Source organism: Piliocolobus tephrosceles, chromosome 4 (assembly GCF_002776525.5).
Source record: "Piliocolobus tephrosceles isolate RC106 chromosome 4, ASM277652v3, whole genome shotgun sequence".
Lineage (NCBI taxonomy): Eukaryota > Metazoa > Chordata > Mammalia > Primates > Cercopithecidae > Piliocolobus > Piliocolobus tephrosceles.
The window spans coordinates 170,630,077-170,649,156 of record NC_045437.1 but is presented as its reverse complement, the minus strand read 5'-3'; the positions used below and the strand labels follow the sequence as shown (position 1 = coordinate 170,649,156).

At 38.2% G+C, this 19,080-nt stretch overlaps 1 protein-coding gene across 6 annotated transcripts in view; it reads left to right on the top strand.

Annotated features, from left to right (window-relative positions):
* DMXL1 (Dmx like 1) overlaps positions 1-19,080 on the top strand; it is a 174,868-nt gene that overhangs the window by 73,858 nt on the left and 81,930 nt on the right. For all 6 annotated transcript variants that reach the window (XR_002727748.3, XM_023197351.3, XM_023197327.2 and 3 more), the window contains 4 exons: positions 970-2,652; positions 4,153-4,260; positions 17,156-17,325; positions 17,844-17,941. Coding sequence is in view for 5 of the 6 variants with exons in the window: in XM_023197351.3 (XP_023053119.2) it covers positions 970-2,652; positions 4,153-4,260; positions 17,156-17,325; positions 17,844-17,941 (2,059 nt within the window). In the remaining variant the exon portion in view is untranslated. The remainder of the gene's footprint in view (positions 1-969; positions 2,653-4,152; positions 4,261-17,155; positions 17,326-17,843; positions 17,942-19,080) is intronic.

Here is a 19,080-nt window from a genome sequence, read left to right as displayed (position 1 = left end):
TAGAGCGGAGATGGTAACTAAGTTGTCCCTTATTTGCAAACTTTGATGGTATTGGCAATAGCTTCCTGGAGCCATGATTCTGATTGTATGGTTTCTGCTATATATTTATTATCCTTTTTCTAGAGCAGTGGTTTTGAAAGTGTCCCCAGGCCAACAGCATCAGCATCCTGGAAACTTGTTAGAAATGGGCCACCCCATTTCTTGGGCCACCCAGGGTTACTGAATCTCAAACTCTGGGATGGGGCCCAGTGGCCTGGTCTTACAAGCCTTTCAAGTGATTCTTATGCATGCAAAAGGTCAAGAACTACTGTTCTGTAGTATCAAGAATACTAATCAAAAATAAAAATCAAGGCCCCTGTTTTAGAAAATTAATAGTGCATAATTACTTTAAGTCAAGCAAATGTTAAGTTCTAATTAGGAATCTTCTCAGCATTTGTTATGGCAAATATACCTCAATCATGAAGGGCCCTGTAAAGTGACCATTCAGTACTTAAGTAAACATAGGCCATTCACATTTATATTGAAAAATGTGAAAGAGAAGGAGCCAGTGAGTGTTGACAAATTTAAAAAAAAAAAAATGCATTGATAGCTTTAAAATTAGATTTATAATGTATAAAACTAGCAAAGAGCTGTGAAACAAATTCTGGATTGACTAGAATTCAAGTTTTTAAATTCTGCCTATGCCTAAGTTGTTTGATTTAGGCCCAAGATGTTTAACCTTCAAGAATTGAAGTAAATTATCTCAGAGTTCCCTTTACATTCTAGGTTTTGGTGATCCTTTCTTTTTATATACCTTTCTGATGTCATTAAAAGCCTCTTTCTTACTATTCTTGCAACCGCTTCTTAAATAAATATAGGCTGTCATGCTCTTAACAGTAGTTAATACAAAAAGACTAAAATCTTAAGTACATAAAAACAGAAGTATTTAACCAAATTTGACATTTTGTTAATGGATTATTTTTATTTTAGGACATCTGAGTTCATCTTCTATATATCCTGCATGCAGTGCTCCTTATTTATTGGCAACTTCATGTTCAGATGAGAAAGTAAGATTCTGGAGATGCAGAGTAACAGATGGACAATCTACCACATCAAAGAATGGAAAAATTGATCTTGCATACATTTGGGAAGAATGGCCATTACTTATTGAAGATGGACTTCAGAGCAATAGTAGTATAACTGTACCTGGTAGGCCTATAGAAGTTAGCTGTGCACATACAAATCGTTTAGCAGTAGCTTATAAGCAGCCTGCATCTAATAGTAGATCTTCCCAGGATTTTGTGATGCATGTAAGTATTTTCGAATGTGAGTCAACAGGAGGTTCATGTTGGGTCCTTGAACAGACAATTCATTTAGATGAGTTAAGCACAGTATTGGATTCTGGCATTAGTGTTGACAGCAATTTAGTGGCCTATAATAAACAAGAGATATATTTATCTAGTAAAGAGAATATCGCATCAAGCACAAAGCATTTAGTTCACTTAGATTGGATGTCTAGAGAAGATGGTTCTCATATCCTGACAGTAGGAATTGGATCAAAACTTTTTATGTATGGACCCCTGGCTGGCAAGGTACAAGACCAGACTGCTAAGGAAAGCCTGGCCTTTCCTCTCTGGGAGAGTACTAAAGTTGTGCCCCTTTCTAAATTTGTACTGTTACGAAGTGTGGACCTGGTTTCTTCTGTAGATGGCTCCCCACCTTTTCCTGTTTCTTTATCGTGGGTCCGGGATGGCATCCTTGTGGTAGGAATGGACTGTGAAATGCATGTGTATTCCCAATGGCAGCCATCTTCTAAACAAGAACCTGTTATAACAGATTCGTACAGTGGGAGCACTCCATCTATAACAAGTTTAATGAAACAGAGTAACTCCAGTTCTGGGTTACATCCTCCAAAGAAAACTCTGACTCGATCCATGACCAGTCTCGCACAGAAAATCTGTGGAAAGAAAACTGCATTCGATCCTTCAGTGGATATGGAAGATTCAGGTCTTTTTGAAGCAGCTCATGTACTTTCCCCGACTCTACCTCAGTATCATCCCTTGCAGCTTTTGGAACTCATGGATCTTGGTAAAGTTCGGAGAGCCAAGGCCATATTGTCCCATCTTGTTAAGTGCATTGCTGGGGAAGTTGTGGCTCTGAATGAAGCTGAGTCTAATCATGAACGCCGCCTTAGGTCTCTCACAATCAGTGCTAGTGGAAGCACTACCAGAGACCCCCAGGCATTCAACAAGGCTGAAAATACAGATTACACAGAAATAGATTCTGTTCCTCCACTTCCTTTATATGCCTTACTTGCAGCAGATGATGATAGCTGTTACTCATCTTTGGAGAAATCTGGTAATGAGAGTACCTTAAGTAAATCAAACCAGTTATCAAAAGAAAATTACGATGAGCTTTTTCAGATTCAGCCTGTAATGACTGATACTCATATGTTAGAGACAGATGAAGAAAACACAAAGCCTAGCGTTATTGACCTTTCACAGTACAGTCCAACTTACTTTGGACCTGAGCATGCTCAGGTTCTTTCTGGCCACTTACTTCATTCTAGTTTACCAGGACTCAGCCGGATGGAGCAGATGTCTTTGATGGCCTTAGCAGATACAATTGCAACAACAAGCACTGATATTGGAGAAAGCCGAGACAGAAGCCAAGGTAAAACTAAACTACATACTCATAACATTTTTACTTATTTTCACAGAAAATAATGTTAAATAATTTTTATTAAAATGATGCCATTAGCTAGGCACAGGGGCTCATGCCTGTAAATTCAGCTCTTTCGGAGGCTGAGGCAGGAGGATCACTAGAACCCAGGAGTTTAAGACCAGCCTGGGCAACATAGTGAGACCCCCATCCCTATGAAAACAAAAAAAATTAGCCAGATATGGTGCCTCATGCCTATAGTCCTCGCTACTCAGTAGGCTGAGGTGGGATGAGGCTTGAGCCCAGGAGGTTGAGGCGGCAGTGAATTGATTGTGCCACTGCACTACAGCCTGGGCAATAGAGCAAGACCCTGTCTCTTAAAAAAAAAAAAAAAATTAAGGTTTTTTTTGGAAACATCCTTGCTACCTTCACAACAGTTTTAACTTTTCCCCCCCTAGACTATCATAAACAGTAAACTCTTAATATGCACTATTTATCCCATAAATCATAGTACTATGAGCAAGTGCACAAAGACTCCTTATGCCGGTCATTTTTACTAATTGTCTGCTTAGTATTATAAGAGATCCAACGGAATCTTTCTTAGTTTAGCAAAATTTAACAGATTCTTTTTAAGCAATTATTTTAGGTACCTAAAAGTAAAAGGTGATTTCTGGTTTTTTCCCCTCATTTTGTAATAATCCACTGTTAACAATTGTAATTCGGTTTTTAAAACATTTTTTTTAAAATTAGCGTTAGTGTATGCTTCTACCTAGAAAAGCATAATGTAATTAGATCTTTTCCTCACTCAGAGAGCATTTAAAAAAAAATACTGCTGAGTTATGAACAGTTTCCCATCAAATCTCAAGTTCTGAAATGAACAAATTGAGCCTTGTGGACCATATATATGTCAGTATCCCTTTGAACGAAGCTTGAAAGGAAAATTTAGGGTAAATTTAATATAACAAAATTTAAATTTAAGAAAAATTAAGTTGGTTATGAATCTTGACACTTTTAGAGATATTACTAGTAGATACTATTTTTGATGTGAATATGTTATAGGTGTTTTATGTTTTTAGTTTTTGCTTCAAGGAAAAAATATCAGGCCCTCCCACCATAGAACTGTTTCTTCCATTGTTAACAGGAGATTATTGGGGTGGATGTATGATTTGAATAAACCATATTGATTAAAGATATTACTGTACATGTGCCACAGAAAAGGTTAAACTGTTAAAAAATCAGTCACAATTTAAATAAGATTTCAATCAGAAGAGGTCAGATTCTAAAGAGTATCAGACTCTCTTTATTCTCTTTTTTATTGTTTTTCCAATTGTTTATACTGTTTTTTCTGTAATGTAAAATTGTGTAGAAAAGGATAAATGTTAGAAAATATTTTAGACTGATAACTTTTTTTTTGGTCAGGTTAAGAATGTTATATGCCTATATTTGGTGTTCTTTTGCTTACAATTTTTTTTTTTTTTTTAAATACATTGCTTCCCCTTTCTCCCACTGCAGGTGGAGAAACTCTTGATGAATGTGGATTAAAATTTCTTTTGGCTGTTCGACTCCATACCTTTCTTACAACTTCCCTTCCAGCCTATCGAGCTCAACTCCTTCACCAAGGTGATTTTGATAGTATTCTAATAAAGGGAAATAAAGCGAGTAGAAAATGAGAGACTTGGGAGTTTTTAAACTTGTTTTTACCCAGAGATGATAATGATGACAAATTTAACACATTTTAAGTTTCCTTTATTTGTTAGAATGTTTATTTCCTCATAATCTTTGCTTAAAACATTGGAATTTTTAATGGTAGACAAAAGGAGTTAATGAAGAAACATACTGGGAAATTGGATATTCTGTGTTAATGAATACCTGGGACTACAGGCGCATGCCGCTACGCCTGGCTAATTTTTGTGTTTTTAATAGAGATGGGGTTTCACCATATTGGCCAGGCCAGTCTTGAACTCCTGACCTCAAGTGGTCCGCCTGCCTTGGCCTCCCAAACTGCTGGGGATTGCAGGGGCGAGCCACCTTGCCAGGCCAAATTCTCTTTAAAATTTTTAAATTGTAATTTAACACATTAAAATTGTGTATATTTATAGGGTACAAAGTAATGTTATATGTATACAAAGTGCAATGATTAAGTCAAACTAGACATATCCATCACCTCAAATATGTAGCATATTGGTGGCAAGAATATTTGAAATGTACTCTCTTAGCAATATTGAAATATACAATACACTATTATTAAAGGTAGTTACCAAGCTGTGCAGTAGATATCAGAAATGTATTCCTCCTAACTGAAACTTTGTACTCTTTGACCAATGTCTCCCTTCTCATCCTGTCCCCAGCCTTGGGTAAATAACCATTTTATTCTCTGTTTCTTTGATTTCAATTGTATTTGATTCCACACATAAGTGAGATCATGCAATATTTGTCTATGACTGGCTTATTTCACTTACTATAATGTTCTCCAGGTTCATCTATGTTGTTGCAAATGACAAGATTTCCTTTTTTAAGGCTGACTGGTACTCCAGTGTATATACGAGCATACTCCTTTTTGTTGTGCTTTGCTAGGTTGCATTTTGCAAATACAGCAGTTTTTACAAATTGAAGCTTTGTGGCAACCCTTTGTTGAGCAAGTCTGTCAGCACCATTTTTCCAACAGCACGTGTTCACTTCATGTCTTTGTGTCTCATTTTGGTAATTCTCACAATATTTCAAACTTTTCCTGTCATCTGTGATCAGTGATCTTTGTTATTATTATAATGGTTTTGGAGTGCCATGAACTGCGCCTACGTAGGACATTGAATTTAGCCAATAAATTGTGTACTGTGGCTACAACACCAATCAGCCATTCCGCTGTATTTCTCCTTCTGCTCAGACCTCCCTATTCACTGAGACATAACCAATGTAGAAATTAAGACAGTTTAACAACCCTACAGTGTCTTCTAAGTGTTCAAACAAAAGGAAGAGCTGCATATCTCTTGCTTTAAATCAAAAGCTAGGAATGACTAAGCTTAGTAAGGAAGGCATGTCGAAAGCCAAGATAGGCTGAAAGCTAAGCCTCTTGTGCCAAACAGTTTACCAAATTATAAATGCAAAGGACAAGGTCCAAAGGAAACTAAACATTGTCCATTGAACACATGAATGATAAGAAAGCAAAGTAGCCTTATTGCTTATGTGGAAAAAGTTTGAGTGGTCTAGATGGGTCGAACTAGCCACAAGATTCTCTTATGCCAACGCCTAATCTAGAACAAGGCTCTAACTTGTGTTAATTTCATGAAAGGTGAGAGAGGTGAGGAAGCTGCAGAATTAAAGTTTGAAGCTAGCAGATGTTGGTCCCTGAGGTTTAAGGAAAGAAGCCTTCTCCGTAAACTACAAGTACAAGGTGACGCTAGATCTTCTGGATAACATGCTGAAGCTTCTGTGTCATTCAGCACTTGCTTCAGCATGTTTTCCAGAAGATCTAGCTAAGATAATGGATGAAGGTGGCTACACAAAAGGACAGATTTTTAAAGTAGATGGAACAGCCTTCTTTTGGAAGAAGATGCCATCTAGGACTTTTATAGTTAGAGAGAAGTCAGTGCCTGGCTTCAAAGCTTTAAAGGACAGACTGACTCTTGTTAGGGGCTAATGCAGCTGGTAATTAAGTTGAAGCCAATGCCCATTTACCATTCTGAAAATCCTAGAGTCTTTAAGAATTACGCGAAACCGCAATAAACATACGTGTGCATGTGTCTTTATAGCAGCATGATTTATAATCCTTTGGGTATTCACAATAGCAAAGACTTGGAATCAACCCAAATGTCCATCTGTGACAGACTGGATTAAGAAAATGTGGCACATATACACCATGGAATACTATGCAGCCATAAAAAAGGATGAGTTTGCGTCCTTTGTAGGGACATGGATGCATCTGGAAACCATCATTCTTAGCAAACTATCAAGAAGAGAAAAGAAACACCGCATGTTCTCACTCATAGGTGAGAACTGAACAATGAGTTCACTTGGACTCGGGAAGGGGAACATCACACACCGGGGCCTATCATGGGGAGGGGGGGGGAAGGATTGCACTGGGAGTTATACCTGATATAAATGATGAATTGATGGGTGCTGACGAGTTGATGGGTGCAGCACACCAACATGGCACAAGTATACATATGTAACAAACCTGCACGTTATGCACATGTACCCTAGAACTTAAAGTATAAAATATATGTATGTCATCAATTAGGAAAAAAAAAAAAAAAGAATTACGCGAAACCTCTTGTGTCTGTGCTCTACAAATGGAACAACAAAGCCCGATGGCAGCACCTCTGTTTATAGCATAATTTACTGAATATTTTCAGCCCACTATTGAGACCTTCTGTTGAGAAAAAAGATTTCCTTTCAAAATATTGCTGTTATTGACAGTGACCTGTTCACACTAGAGCTGTGATGCAGATGTACAAGGAGATTAATATAGTTTTTATGCCTGTAACACAACATTCATTTTGCAGTCCATGAATCAAGGAATGCTTCCAACGTTTAAGTATTATCATTTAAGAAATACATTTCATAAGGCTATAACTGCTATAGCCTTATAATGATTCCTCTGATGTATCTGGACAAAGTAAATTGAAAACCACTGGAAAGGCTTCACCGTTCTAGATGCCATTAGGGACATTTGTAATTCATGGGAGGATGTCAAAATATCAACATTAACAAGAGTTTGAAAGAAGTTGATTGCAGCCTTCACAGATGACTTTGAAGGGTTCATGACTTCAGTAGAGGAAGTAATTGCAGATATGGTAGAAATAGCAAGGGAACTGGAATTAAAAGTAGAACCTGAAGATGTGACGGAATTGCTGCAATGTCAGGGTAAAATTTCAGCAGAGCTGCGCATGATGGCTCATGCCTGTAGTGTCAACACTTTGGAATATTGAGGTGGGAGGATCATTTGAGGCCAGGAGTTTAGGACCAGCCTGAGCAACATAGACCCCATCTCTGAAAAAAATTTAGGTAGGTTTAGTGATACGTGCCTGTAGTCCTAGCTACTCAGGGAGCTGAATGGGAATATCACTTGAGTCCAGGAGGTCAAGACTGCAATGAGCTGTGATCACACCACTGCACTCCAGCCTGGGCAACAGAAGGAGACCCTGTCTCAAAAAAAAAAAAGCAAAAAAGCAAAAACTTCAGCAGATGAGGAGTTGCTTATTAAAGGATGAGCAATGAATGTGGTTTCTTAAGGTGGAATCTACGCCTGGTGAAGATGCAGTGAACATGGTTGAAATTAAAACAAAGGATTTAGAATAGTCCGTAAACTTAGTTGATTAGCGCACTGGCAGAGTTGGAGAGGACTGACTCCAATTTTGAAAGAAGTTCTAAATTCTATCAAATAGAATTACATGGTATAGAGAAATCTCACATAAAAGGAAGAGGCCATCTGTGTGGCACTCTTCATTGTTGTCTTATTTTAAGAAATTGCTACAGCCATCCCAGCCTTCAGTAACCTCTACCATGATCAGTCAGCAACCAGTAACATCGAGGCAAAGTTCTTCATCAGCAAAGATTATGACTTGGTTAAGGCTCAGATTATTGTTACGTTTTAGCAATAATGTATTTTTAAATTAAGGTATGTACACTCATTTTAGACATAATGCTGTTGCACAGTTAATAGACCACAGTATGATGTAACCATAACTTGTATAAGCACTGGGAAACAAAAAGTTGTGTTACTCATTTTACTGCAATATTTGCTTTATTGTGGTGGTCCGAAATCGAACCTACGGTATCTCCAAGGTATGCCTATATATAAGACATTTTCTTTATTAATTTATTGATGGATACTTAGATTGATTTGATAACTAAGCTATTGTGAATAAAGCTACACTTAACATTGGAGTGCAGATAGCTCTTCAACATACTGATTTCACATCCTTTGACTATATACACATAAGTGGGATTAGTGGATCATGTGGTAATTTTGTTTTTATATTTTTTTCTTTCTTTTTTTAGTTAAAATTTTTTGCTTTTCTTCTCTTTTAATAAAGCATTGTCCCAGAATATTTTTAGATACTTGAGGAATCTTCATACCCTTTTCCGTAATGGCTGTACTAATTTATGTTCCCACTAGCAGTGTACCAGGCTCCCCTTTTCGCCACTTCTTTACCAAAACTGTTTTTTTTTTCTCTCTTTCTGATAATAGACATTCTAGCTGGTGTGAATTGTTATCTCATTATAGCTTTAATTTGCATTTTCCTGATGATTATAGATGTCAAGCACCTTTTTCATTTATCTGTTGGACATTCATATGTCTTCTTTTGAGAAATACCTGTTGAGGTCATTTGTCCCCTCTGGGTTGTTTTCTTTTCCCCCGCAAGAGATGAGGGTCTTACTCTGTTACCCAGGCTGGAGTCAAATTCCTGGCCTCAAGCCATCCTCCTGCCTCAGCCTCTCAAATAGCTGGGACTACAGGTGTGCACCGCTTGTGCCTGGCATGTCCATTTTTTAATTGAGTTGTTTTCTTGCTATTGGGTTATTCGAGTTCTTGATATATTTTGGATATTAACTCCGTATCAGATATACAGATTGCAAATATTATTTCCCAATCCATGGCTTTTCTCTTCACTCTGCTGATTGTATTTTTTGCTATGCAGACATTTTCAGTTTGATGTAATCCCATTTGTTCATTTTTGCTTTTGTTGCCTGACCCTTTGGTGCTGTGTACAAAAAAAATCATTGCCCAGACTGATGACATGTAGTTTTCCCCCTGTGTTTTCTTCTAGTGGTTTTATAATGCAGGTCTTATGTTTAAGTCTTTAATCCATTTTGACCTATTTTTGTATATGGTGTAAGCTAATGGTCCAATTTCATTCTTCTGCGTGTGGTTATCTAGTTTTCCCAGCGCCATTTTTTGAAGAAACTGTCCTTTTCTATTGTGTGTTCCTGGCACCTTTGTCAAAAATCAATTGAATATAAATGCATGAGTTGATTTCCACGCCCTCTGTTCTATTCCATTGGTCCGTGTTTCTGTTTTTACACCAGTACCTTGCTATTTTGATTACCCTAGCTTTGTAATATAGTTTGAAATCAGGCAGTGTGATGTCTCTAGGTTTGTTCTTTCATCTCAAGTTTACTTTGGTTATTTGGGGTTTCTTGGTATTCCTAATGAATTTTAGGGTTTTTTTTTTTTTTCTATTTCTGTGAAAAATGACATCAGTATTGAATCTGTAGATAATTTTGGGTAGTTTGAACATCTTAACGATTTAAAAATTAAACAAATTAATTTTTTCAATCTGTGAACACTGGGTATCTTACCATTTTTTTGTGTCTTCAAATTTCTTTCATCAGTGTTTTACAGTTTTTATTGTAGAACTCTTTTACCTCCTTGGTTAAATTTTTGTTTTTAATGAGATGGGGTCTTGCTGTGTTGCCCAGGCTGTTCTTAAACTCCTCAGCTCAAACTATCCTCCCACTCTGGCCTCCCAAATGCTGGGATTACAGACGTGAGCCACCAGCCTGGCAGATATATTTCCACATTTTTTTTTTTTTTTGTAGCAATGATTAATGAGATTGTTTTATTTATTTTTTAAATCAGATCAGATAATTTGTTGTTACTGTATGGCAATGCCACTTCATTTTGCATTTTAATTTTGTATCCTTCATGTTTAATGTAGTTGTTTATTAGTTCTATTTCTTTGGTGGAGTCTTTTGTGTTTTCTGTATGTAAGATTGTGTTGTTAGCAAACAGTGGCATTTTCACTTCTTCATTTCCTATTTGGATGCCTTTTTATTTCTTTCTTTTTTTTTTTTTTTTTTTGAGACAAAGTCTTGCTCTGTCACCCAGGCTGGAGTGCAGTGGTGCCATCTCTGCTCACTGCAAGCTCCGCCTCCCGGGTTTACGCCATTCTCCTGCCTCAGCCTCCCGAGTAGCTGGGACTACAGGCGCCCGCCACCGCGCCCAGCTAGTTTTTTGCATTTTTTTTTTTTTCAGTAGAGACGGGGTTTCACCATGTTAGCCAGGATGGTCTCGATCTCCTGACCTCGTGATCCGCCCGTCTCGGCCTCCCAAAGTGCTGGGATTACAGGCTTGAGCCACCGCGCCCGGACTATTTCTTTCTTTTATCCAGTTGCTCTGGCAGGGACTTCTAGTACTGTCATAGTTGAGTAGAAGTTGTGAGAGAGTGTAACTTTATCCTCTTTCTGATCTTAGAGGAAAAGCTTTTAAATTGTCACTGTTGAGTATGATGTTTAGCTCTGGGCTTGTCATTTGTGGCCTTTATTGTGTTGAGGTACATTCCTTCTGCACCTAATTTGTTGAGAGTTTTTGTCATGAAAGGATGTTGAATTTTACTTGATGCTTTTTTTGCATCTATTGAGAGGATCGTATGGTTTTGTCCTTAATTTTGTTAATGTGAACAAAATGACAACAGTTAATTTGCACATGTTGAGCCAATCTTGAACCCTTGGTATAATTCCTACTTGATCATAGTGGGTGATCCTTTTATTGTGCTGTTCATTTGGTTTGCTAGTATTTTGTGGAGGATTTTACATTTGTGTTTATCAGGGATAATGACCTATAATTTTTATTTTATTTATTTATTTATTTTTTGTATTTATTTTGCCTGGCATTGGCATCCGGGAAATCCTGGTCTCATAAAAAGAAGAACTTTTCTTTCCTCTTCTGTTCTTTGGAAGAGTTTAAGAAGGATTAATGTTAGTTTTTCTTTAAATGTTTAGTAGAATGCACCTATGATGTGATCAGATTCTGGACTTTTCTTTGATGGGTTGATGGGAGACTTGTGTGTTTTTTTGTTTTTTTGTTTTTTTTTTTTTTTTGAGACGCTCCTGTCACCCAACTCTGGAGTGCAGTGGTGCAATCTCGGCTCACTGCAACTTCTGCCTCCGGGTTTCAAGTGATTCTCCTACTTCAGCCTCTTGAAGTAGCTGGGGTAATTAAGGGAGACAGAGTTTCACCGTGTTGGCAAGGCTGGTCTGGAACTCCTGACCTCAAGTGATCTGCCTGCCTTGACCTCCCAAAGTGCTGGGGTTACAGGTATGAGACACCGTGCCTGATCTGATGGGAGACTTCATGTTACTGATTTATGTGCTTACCCATCATCAATCTGTTCAGATATTTTATTTCTTCATATTTCAGTTCTGGCAGGTTATCTGTGTCTAGGAATTTATCCATTTCTTCTGGGTTATCCAATTTGTTGGCAGATATCTGCATATTCATCTCTTATGATTATTTGTTTGTAGTATCAGTTGTAGTGTCTCTTCTTTAAGTTCTAATTTTATTTTTAGTCTTTGGTTTATTTATTTATTGAGATAGAGACTTTCTCTGTCTCCCAGGCTGGAGTGCCATGACGCCTCGCAGCTCAGTGCAACCTGTGCCTCCTGGGTTTAAGCGATCCTCCTGCCTCAGCCTCTCAAGTAGCTGGGATTATCGGCTTGCTCCACCACACCCAGCTAATTTTTGTATTTTTAGTAGAGACAGCGTTTTGCCATGTTGGCCAAGCTGGTCTCGAACTCTTGACCTCAAGTGATCCTCCTGCCTCCATCTCCTAAAAGTACTGGGATTACAGGCATGAGCCACTGCGCCTGGCCCTTCTTTTTCTTAATCTTGCTAAGGATTTGTCAAGTATATTTATCTTTCCAGAAAACTGACCCTTAGTTTTGTTAGTTTTTTTCCCCTATCATTTTTCTAGTTTATACTTTATTTCTCCTCTGATCTTCATTTCCTTTCTTCTGCTAACTTTGGGCTGAGTTTCTTCTATTTTTAGTTCCTTGATGTATAATAGTAGGTTGTTTATTTGAGAGAGAGAGAGAGAGAGAGATATGGGGGGAGGAACTAAATGCTGTAATTTTCTCTCTTATAAATGGTTTTGCTGCATCCCATAAATTTTAGCCTATTCTGTTTTTGTATTTGTTTGTCTCAAGATAATTTTTAATTTCTCTTTTGATTTCTTCTTTGACCCATTGTTTTTTCAGGAGCATATTGTTTAATTTCCACAAATTGGTGACTTTTCCAAGATTTCTCCTGTTACTTATTTCTTGTTTCATACTATTGTGATCCGCAAAGATACTTGATATGATTTACATCCACTTGAAATTTTTAAAACTTGCTTTGTAATCTAACATATTATCTATTCTGGGGAATATTCTTTGCACAAAAAGAATGCGTATTCTCTTGCTGTTTGGTAGAGTGTTCTGTACGTGTCTTTTAGGTACATTTGGTCTAAGAGACTAAACATTGGTCAGATCCAGTGTTCTTGATTTTCTATCTGGATGGTCTGTCCTTTGTTGAAAGTAGGGTATTGAATCCCCCTATTATTACTGTATTGTAATCTATCTCTCCCTTTAGTTTCTTTAATATTTGCTTTTGAAGTCTAAGTGCCTCTGATGTTGAGTGTGTGTATATATATATATTTATAATTATTAATATCCTCTGGATGAATTGACCCTTTTATCATTATGTAACATACTTCTTTGTCTCCTTTTACAGTTTTTGACTTGAAGTCTATTTTGTCTAAGTATAGCTACCCCCATTCTCTTTCGGTTTCTATTTGAGTAGGATTTATTTAAATAAGAATAAATTTATTTTAAGTTTCCTCTATATATTCAAGTAGTTCACTGAACTTTTTAAGTGGATTATTCCAATATCCATTGGTCATTTCATAGATCTGTTTCCTTTGGGTTCATTATTGGAAATTTATTAGTTTCTTTTAGAGATATAATGATTCCCTGCTTCTTCACCATTCTCGTGTATTTGCTTTGGGGTCTGCACATTTGAGGAGACAGCAACCTCTTCTGGGCTTTATAGGTGATTTCTGGCCAAGATAGAGCTTCACTGTTAAATCTAGCCTCTGATTATGCATGGTTTAGCCTGAAATGACCCCCGGGCTTACAGTTGGGTTCTCTAGGTGGCTAGGCCCCTGCCTTTAGGTTCCAAGGTTGGATGATGCTGCTCTCTAGGTTCTGCTGTTTGGCAAGACCACTGGCTGGTCTCTGCAGTCACTCAGAGCTGCTGGCTGGGCGCTGCGATAGCCTCTAACTGGGCTGGGGCACAGGGTGTGTTCTCTGGCCAGGCAGTATTATCATTTGGGTTCTGAAGTTGGGCAGGGTTGTTACTCCAGATGGACAGATTCAGAGGCTGTTTTATAGAATTGCGTGTTTGCAGCTTGCCCTCCTGCCTGAACAGAGCCTTGATGTGAGGTCTGGGGCTGGGCCCAGCCCCTGTTTGGCCTCACAGGCTGGGCAGGTCTGTCCTCTAAGGAAGTACACAGTGATAGGTGTCTCCCTGCCTGTGTAGGACCTTGGAGTGGTGTTTGAGGCTGAGCCAAGCCACTGTTTGAACTCTCTGGTTGGGCAGGTCTAGCCCCTGAGCTTTGCTGAAATATGCTGAGGTGGGTGTCTGCCAGTCTGGGCGGGGCTTTGAGGTGGGCTCTGAGTCTGGATGTGGAGGTTGGCCATCTAAGGACTGAAGCCAGGTTGGATTTTTTACCATGCTTCTGGAAGCAACCAGCTTGACTTTGCAGGTAGGATGTGCCAATGGCTGTTAGCTCTCATTGGATGCTGCTGGGGCAGGAACACAGAGCTGCCGCCAACGTCTGCAGGCTTGTTGCTGGAAGGTCTGACTCCTTTATTTGTTTCTACCCAGCCCCAGATGATCTAGCTGTGACATTGCCCACATTGTTTGCCTTGAGGTGAGACCTGCGTGAGCTTCCTGGGAAACATTTTAGAACTCTGGGGAAGCTCAGTGCCTGACCATGGCTTGCTTTTCCCACTGTACAAACTGGATCTAGGGAATTTTCTCTTCGTACCACACATGAGCTTGGATGGGAACGGATGATGTGCTCAAAGTGAGACTGTTTCTCTTACCCTTCTACTGTAGTTTTAATTTGGTTCTGTGGTCCACAGAGGTGTCTCAGCTCATTCCCAAGTTTGGGGTTAAAATGGCATTTTCTCATCTGTGGCTAGTTGCTACTTAAACTGTCTTTGTGCAGGGGTGTCTGTCTTTTGGGGCTTCTATAACAAATACCTTAGACTGGGTAATTTATAAATAGGAACAATTTATTTTACGTATTTCTGGAGACTGGGAAGTCTAAGATCAAGGCACCAGCAGATTTGGTGTCTGGTAAGGGCTTGATCTCTGCTCCATAGTTGGCACCTTGTTGCTACATCCTTAAATGATGGAATTGGTGAAAAGGACTACCTAGTTTTCTTGATCCCTTTTATAAGGACGTTAATCCCATTCATGAGGGCAGTGGCTAGTTATCTCCTTAAGGCTCTGCCTGTTAAGGCTGTTATATTGCAGGTTAAGTTTCAGCGTGAAATCTGAAGGGATATAAATATGCAAATCATGGCAAGGAATGAAACCTGGGACTTCTATTCCTGCCATCTTACTGATGTCTAAATCAGTTTATTTAATTATGTATGAAAATGTATTGAAGTTGCTAGAGAGATAACAGGAATCCAAAAATGATTTAGAATAATAGTCCATTCACAATGTAGGGTTTTTTTGTTTTGTTTTAACCTTTTATTTATTTTCAGTGTTCCATATAGAAAGCATTTCACATTGCTTGGCATGGAAGATAATTCCTTGCTTGACGTAGGTTAAAAATTTGAGGCCGTGTATCTCAAAGCCACATCCTATAGTTAATCATTTACTTTACCTAGTAATGCTAAACAAACTGTATTATGAAAAGTCAAAATAGAAGCTGAGCAATAAACGTATGTATTCCATCAGGTTGAGAGAATTACTGACATAAATGATGATGTATAAATATACAAATATCTTACTAATATAGTGATATGGAGTAATAATTACTGTGTGACAGATTCTATTCTAAATTTTATAACTATATTATTTAATTATCAAAACTATGTTATAAGGTAGTTCCATGATTGTTTACATTTTATATACAGAGAAATTGAGGCATTAAGTGACAATGTATTTTATCTAAGATTATATGAATATATTAGGCTGGTACAAAAGCAATTGCCGTTTTTGCCTTTTTTAATGGCAGAAACCACCTGCAGTTATTTTTGTACCAACTTAATAGTAACAATAGAGCTGGAATTTTATTTTATTTTCATTTTTGAGACACAGCCTTACTCTGTCACCGAGGCTGGAGTGCAGTGGCACAATCTTGGCTCACTGCCACCTCTGCTTCCCCAGTTCAAGCGATTTTTCTGCCTCAGCTTCCTCAGTACCTGGGATTACAGGCACATACCACCTGTCCAGCTAATTGTATGGTTTTGTTTTGTTTTGTTTTGTTTTTGAGACAGAGTCTCACTCTGTTGTCCAGTCTGGAGTGCAGTGGCGTAATCTCAGCTCACTGCAAGCTCTGCCTCCCGGGTTTACGCCATTCTCCTGCCTCAGCCTCCCAAGGAGCTGGGACTACAGGCACCCACCACCATGCCTGGCTAATTTTTTGTATTTTTAGTAGAGATGGGGTTTCACTGTGTTAGCCAGGATGGTCTCGATCTCCTGTTCTTGTGATCTGCCCACCTCGGCCTCCGAAAGTGCTGGGATTACAGGCGTGAGCCACCGCGCCCGGCCTAATTGTATGTTTTTTAAGTAGAGACGGGGTTTTCACCATGTTGACCAGGCTGGTCTCAAACTTCTGACCTCAAGTGATACACCCACCTAGGCCTCCCAAAGTGCTGGGATTATAGGCGTAAGCCACCACTCCCAGCTGGAGCTGGAATTTATTTATTTATTTTTTTATTATTATTTTTTTATTTTTTTGAGGCAGAGTCTCGCTCTGTCACCCAGGCTGGAGTGCAGTGGCCGGATCTCAGCCCACTGCAAGCTCCGCCTCCCAGGCCCACGCTATTCTCCTGCCTCAGCCTCCTGAGTAGCTGGGACCACAGGCGCCTGCCACCGCGCCCGGCTAATTTTTTTGTATTTTTAGTAGAGACGGGGGTTTCACAGTGTTAGCCAGGATGGTCTCGATCTTCTGACCTTGTGATCCGCCCGCCTCAGCCTCCTAAAGTGCTGGGATTACAGGCGTGAACCACCGCGCCCGGCTTTGGAGCTGGAATTTAATGTATGCATTCGGATTCTGGAGTCTTTGCAGTGCTATTCCTAATTCATCAACCTGAACTGCTTACTTGATTCTTTTTTATTAATTCCTTGGAATTACATCCACAAAACAAATGTTGACCAAAGGAAGGTGAAAAGCAGCTTTGAAGACAGAAATATATCAACATAAAATAATGCTTTAAGTGTTTCTCATTTTTAAAAAAAGGATCATAAATACATCAGCACAGTTAAATTTGCCATAAGCATTTTTTCTTTTCCTTTCAAAAAAAATATGCTATTTCTACAAAACATATGTATGCTCATTGGAGTGATATAGTTGTTTGAAGAAGCAAAAATTTTAAAAAGCCCGTATTTCTAATCTTAAACTGTGAATCTCATAGAAGTTTACACATTTATATTGAAAATATGGAACATACATTTCTGATAATCATATAAGCATGTTTATATTTTTTATAAACATCATTTTTGACATTTCTTCAGGCCTGTCTACAAGTCATTTTGCTTGGGCATTTCACTCAGTAGCAGAAGAAGAACTGCTGAACATGTTGCCAGCCATGCAGAAAGATGATCCCACTTGGTCTGAACTAAGAGCTATGGGTGTGGGGTGGTGGGTCCGGAATACCCGCATCTTACGCAAATGCATAGAAAAAGTAAGTGTTTTATTTTGGTGTATAAGTGAATTAATATTTTTTGGACATTTCTTTAAGTGGCATTTTGTATCTTCTCTGCCATTACTCCCTTTTGTTTTTGAAGCGGCAAAAGACTTTTGAATAGTCTTTATTTATATTTCATTTATAACGTATTTCAAAATACCTAAAGTTTTAAAATGTATATTCTAATTCCCAAGTTGTTAATTGACACACTTGTTAGTAGTATATGTCTGATTTTTAGAAAATAATATATGTTTATGTTTAGAAAAATGTAAAAATAGTACAGAATAACTTGTAATGAAAGGCAATAGTCCTATTATTTCTTCTCTGTAACCATTGAAGCCACCACTATAAGTCACTTTTGTTACTATTTTATATATACATGCACACATTATTCATGTACATATTTTTAAAATTTTATTAAACATTCAGTGGATATGTGCCAGCCTTGCATATGAAGGAAATTACTTGTTCAAAACTGTTTCTGTGAATTTTTGATCAATATTTTTTGATTATAGGTAGCTAAAGCAGCCTTTTATAGAAAGAATGATCCTTTAGATGCTGCCATTTTTTACCTTGCAATGAAAAAGAAAGCTGTGATTTGGGGATTATATAGGTAGGTAAAAAAAAAAAAAAAAGCTTCAATGTGAAAAACCTGTTCATAAGAAGTAAATGAATGAAGTAAGATTTGTTGTTCTTGATGTTGATTCATGTAGATTCTTAGTTGTTTTGTATTTAAGAGAGAGATTTCATAAGGAAAAAGTCCCAAGTGTTTTTCAGAGTGGAAGAAACCTGATGAGGTCAGTTTAATTAATTTTCAGATTTATCAATCCAGAAACAATATTTTGCTTAAGAACTTCTCATGCTCCTATAAAGCAAAGGTAATGTATTAGTCCGTTTTCATGCTGCTAGTAAAGAAATACCCAAGACTGGGCAGTTTACAAAAGAAAGAGGTTTGTTGGACATACAGTTCCACGTGGCTGGGAAGGCCTCACAATCATGGCAGAAGGTGAAAGGCATGTCTCACATGGCAGCAGACAAGACAAAAGAGAGCTTATGCAGGGAAACTCCTCTTTGTAAAACCATCAAGTCTCTTGAGGCTTATTCACTATCTCAAGAATAGCATGGGAAGGACTTGCCCTCATGATTCAGTTACCTCCCACTGGGTCCCTCCCACAGCATGTGGGAATTCAAGATGAGATTTGGGCGGGGACACAGCCAAAACATATCAGGTAACTAAACCAGAAACTTATACTTGGGACACAGAAGGAGATGAATTAATTGGTGGAGTCTGGAACAGGCATCTACCTCTGTGCTATGGGCCAGCCTACCCCACAAAACTACCTCCTTCCTGTGGGCCCCACCTTCTTTCTGAGCTGAATTCACTTAGAATTTTTCTCTCTCATTTCTCGGCAAGACTGGTGAACATGATTACGATAAATAGTTCATCATTTGTTTGAATTTATTTTCAGATGACCCACATGAACAGCAGCCTTTGGGGAAGAGACTTGATGATTTATGGTTGTTTTGATTCAAGGCACATTCTTTAGATTTTTATCTCTTAGGTCATTCTCAGATGGGCAGGGGTGAAAAGTTACTGATGAGTTTCAATGGTGGCACACAGGTTAATGTAAGTTAAACATTTTGCATGGATGTAAAAGTAATTTTCACAGTCCTGCTAATGTAGTTTTCTTTGTATTTTGAAAGAAAAACTTTTCGTAATCTCTGAGACTTATGTAACAAATGTTTACTTAA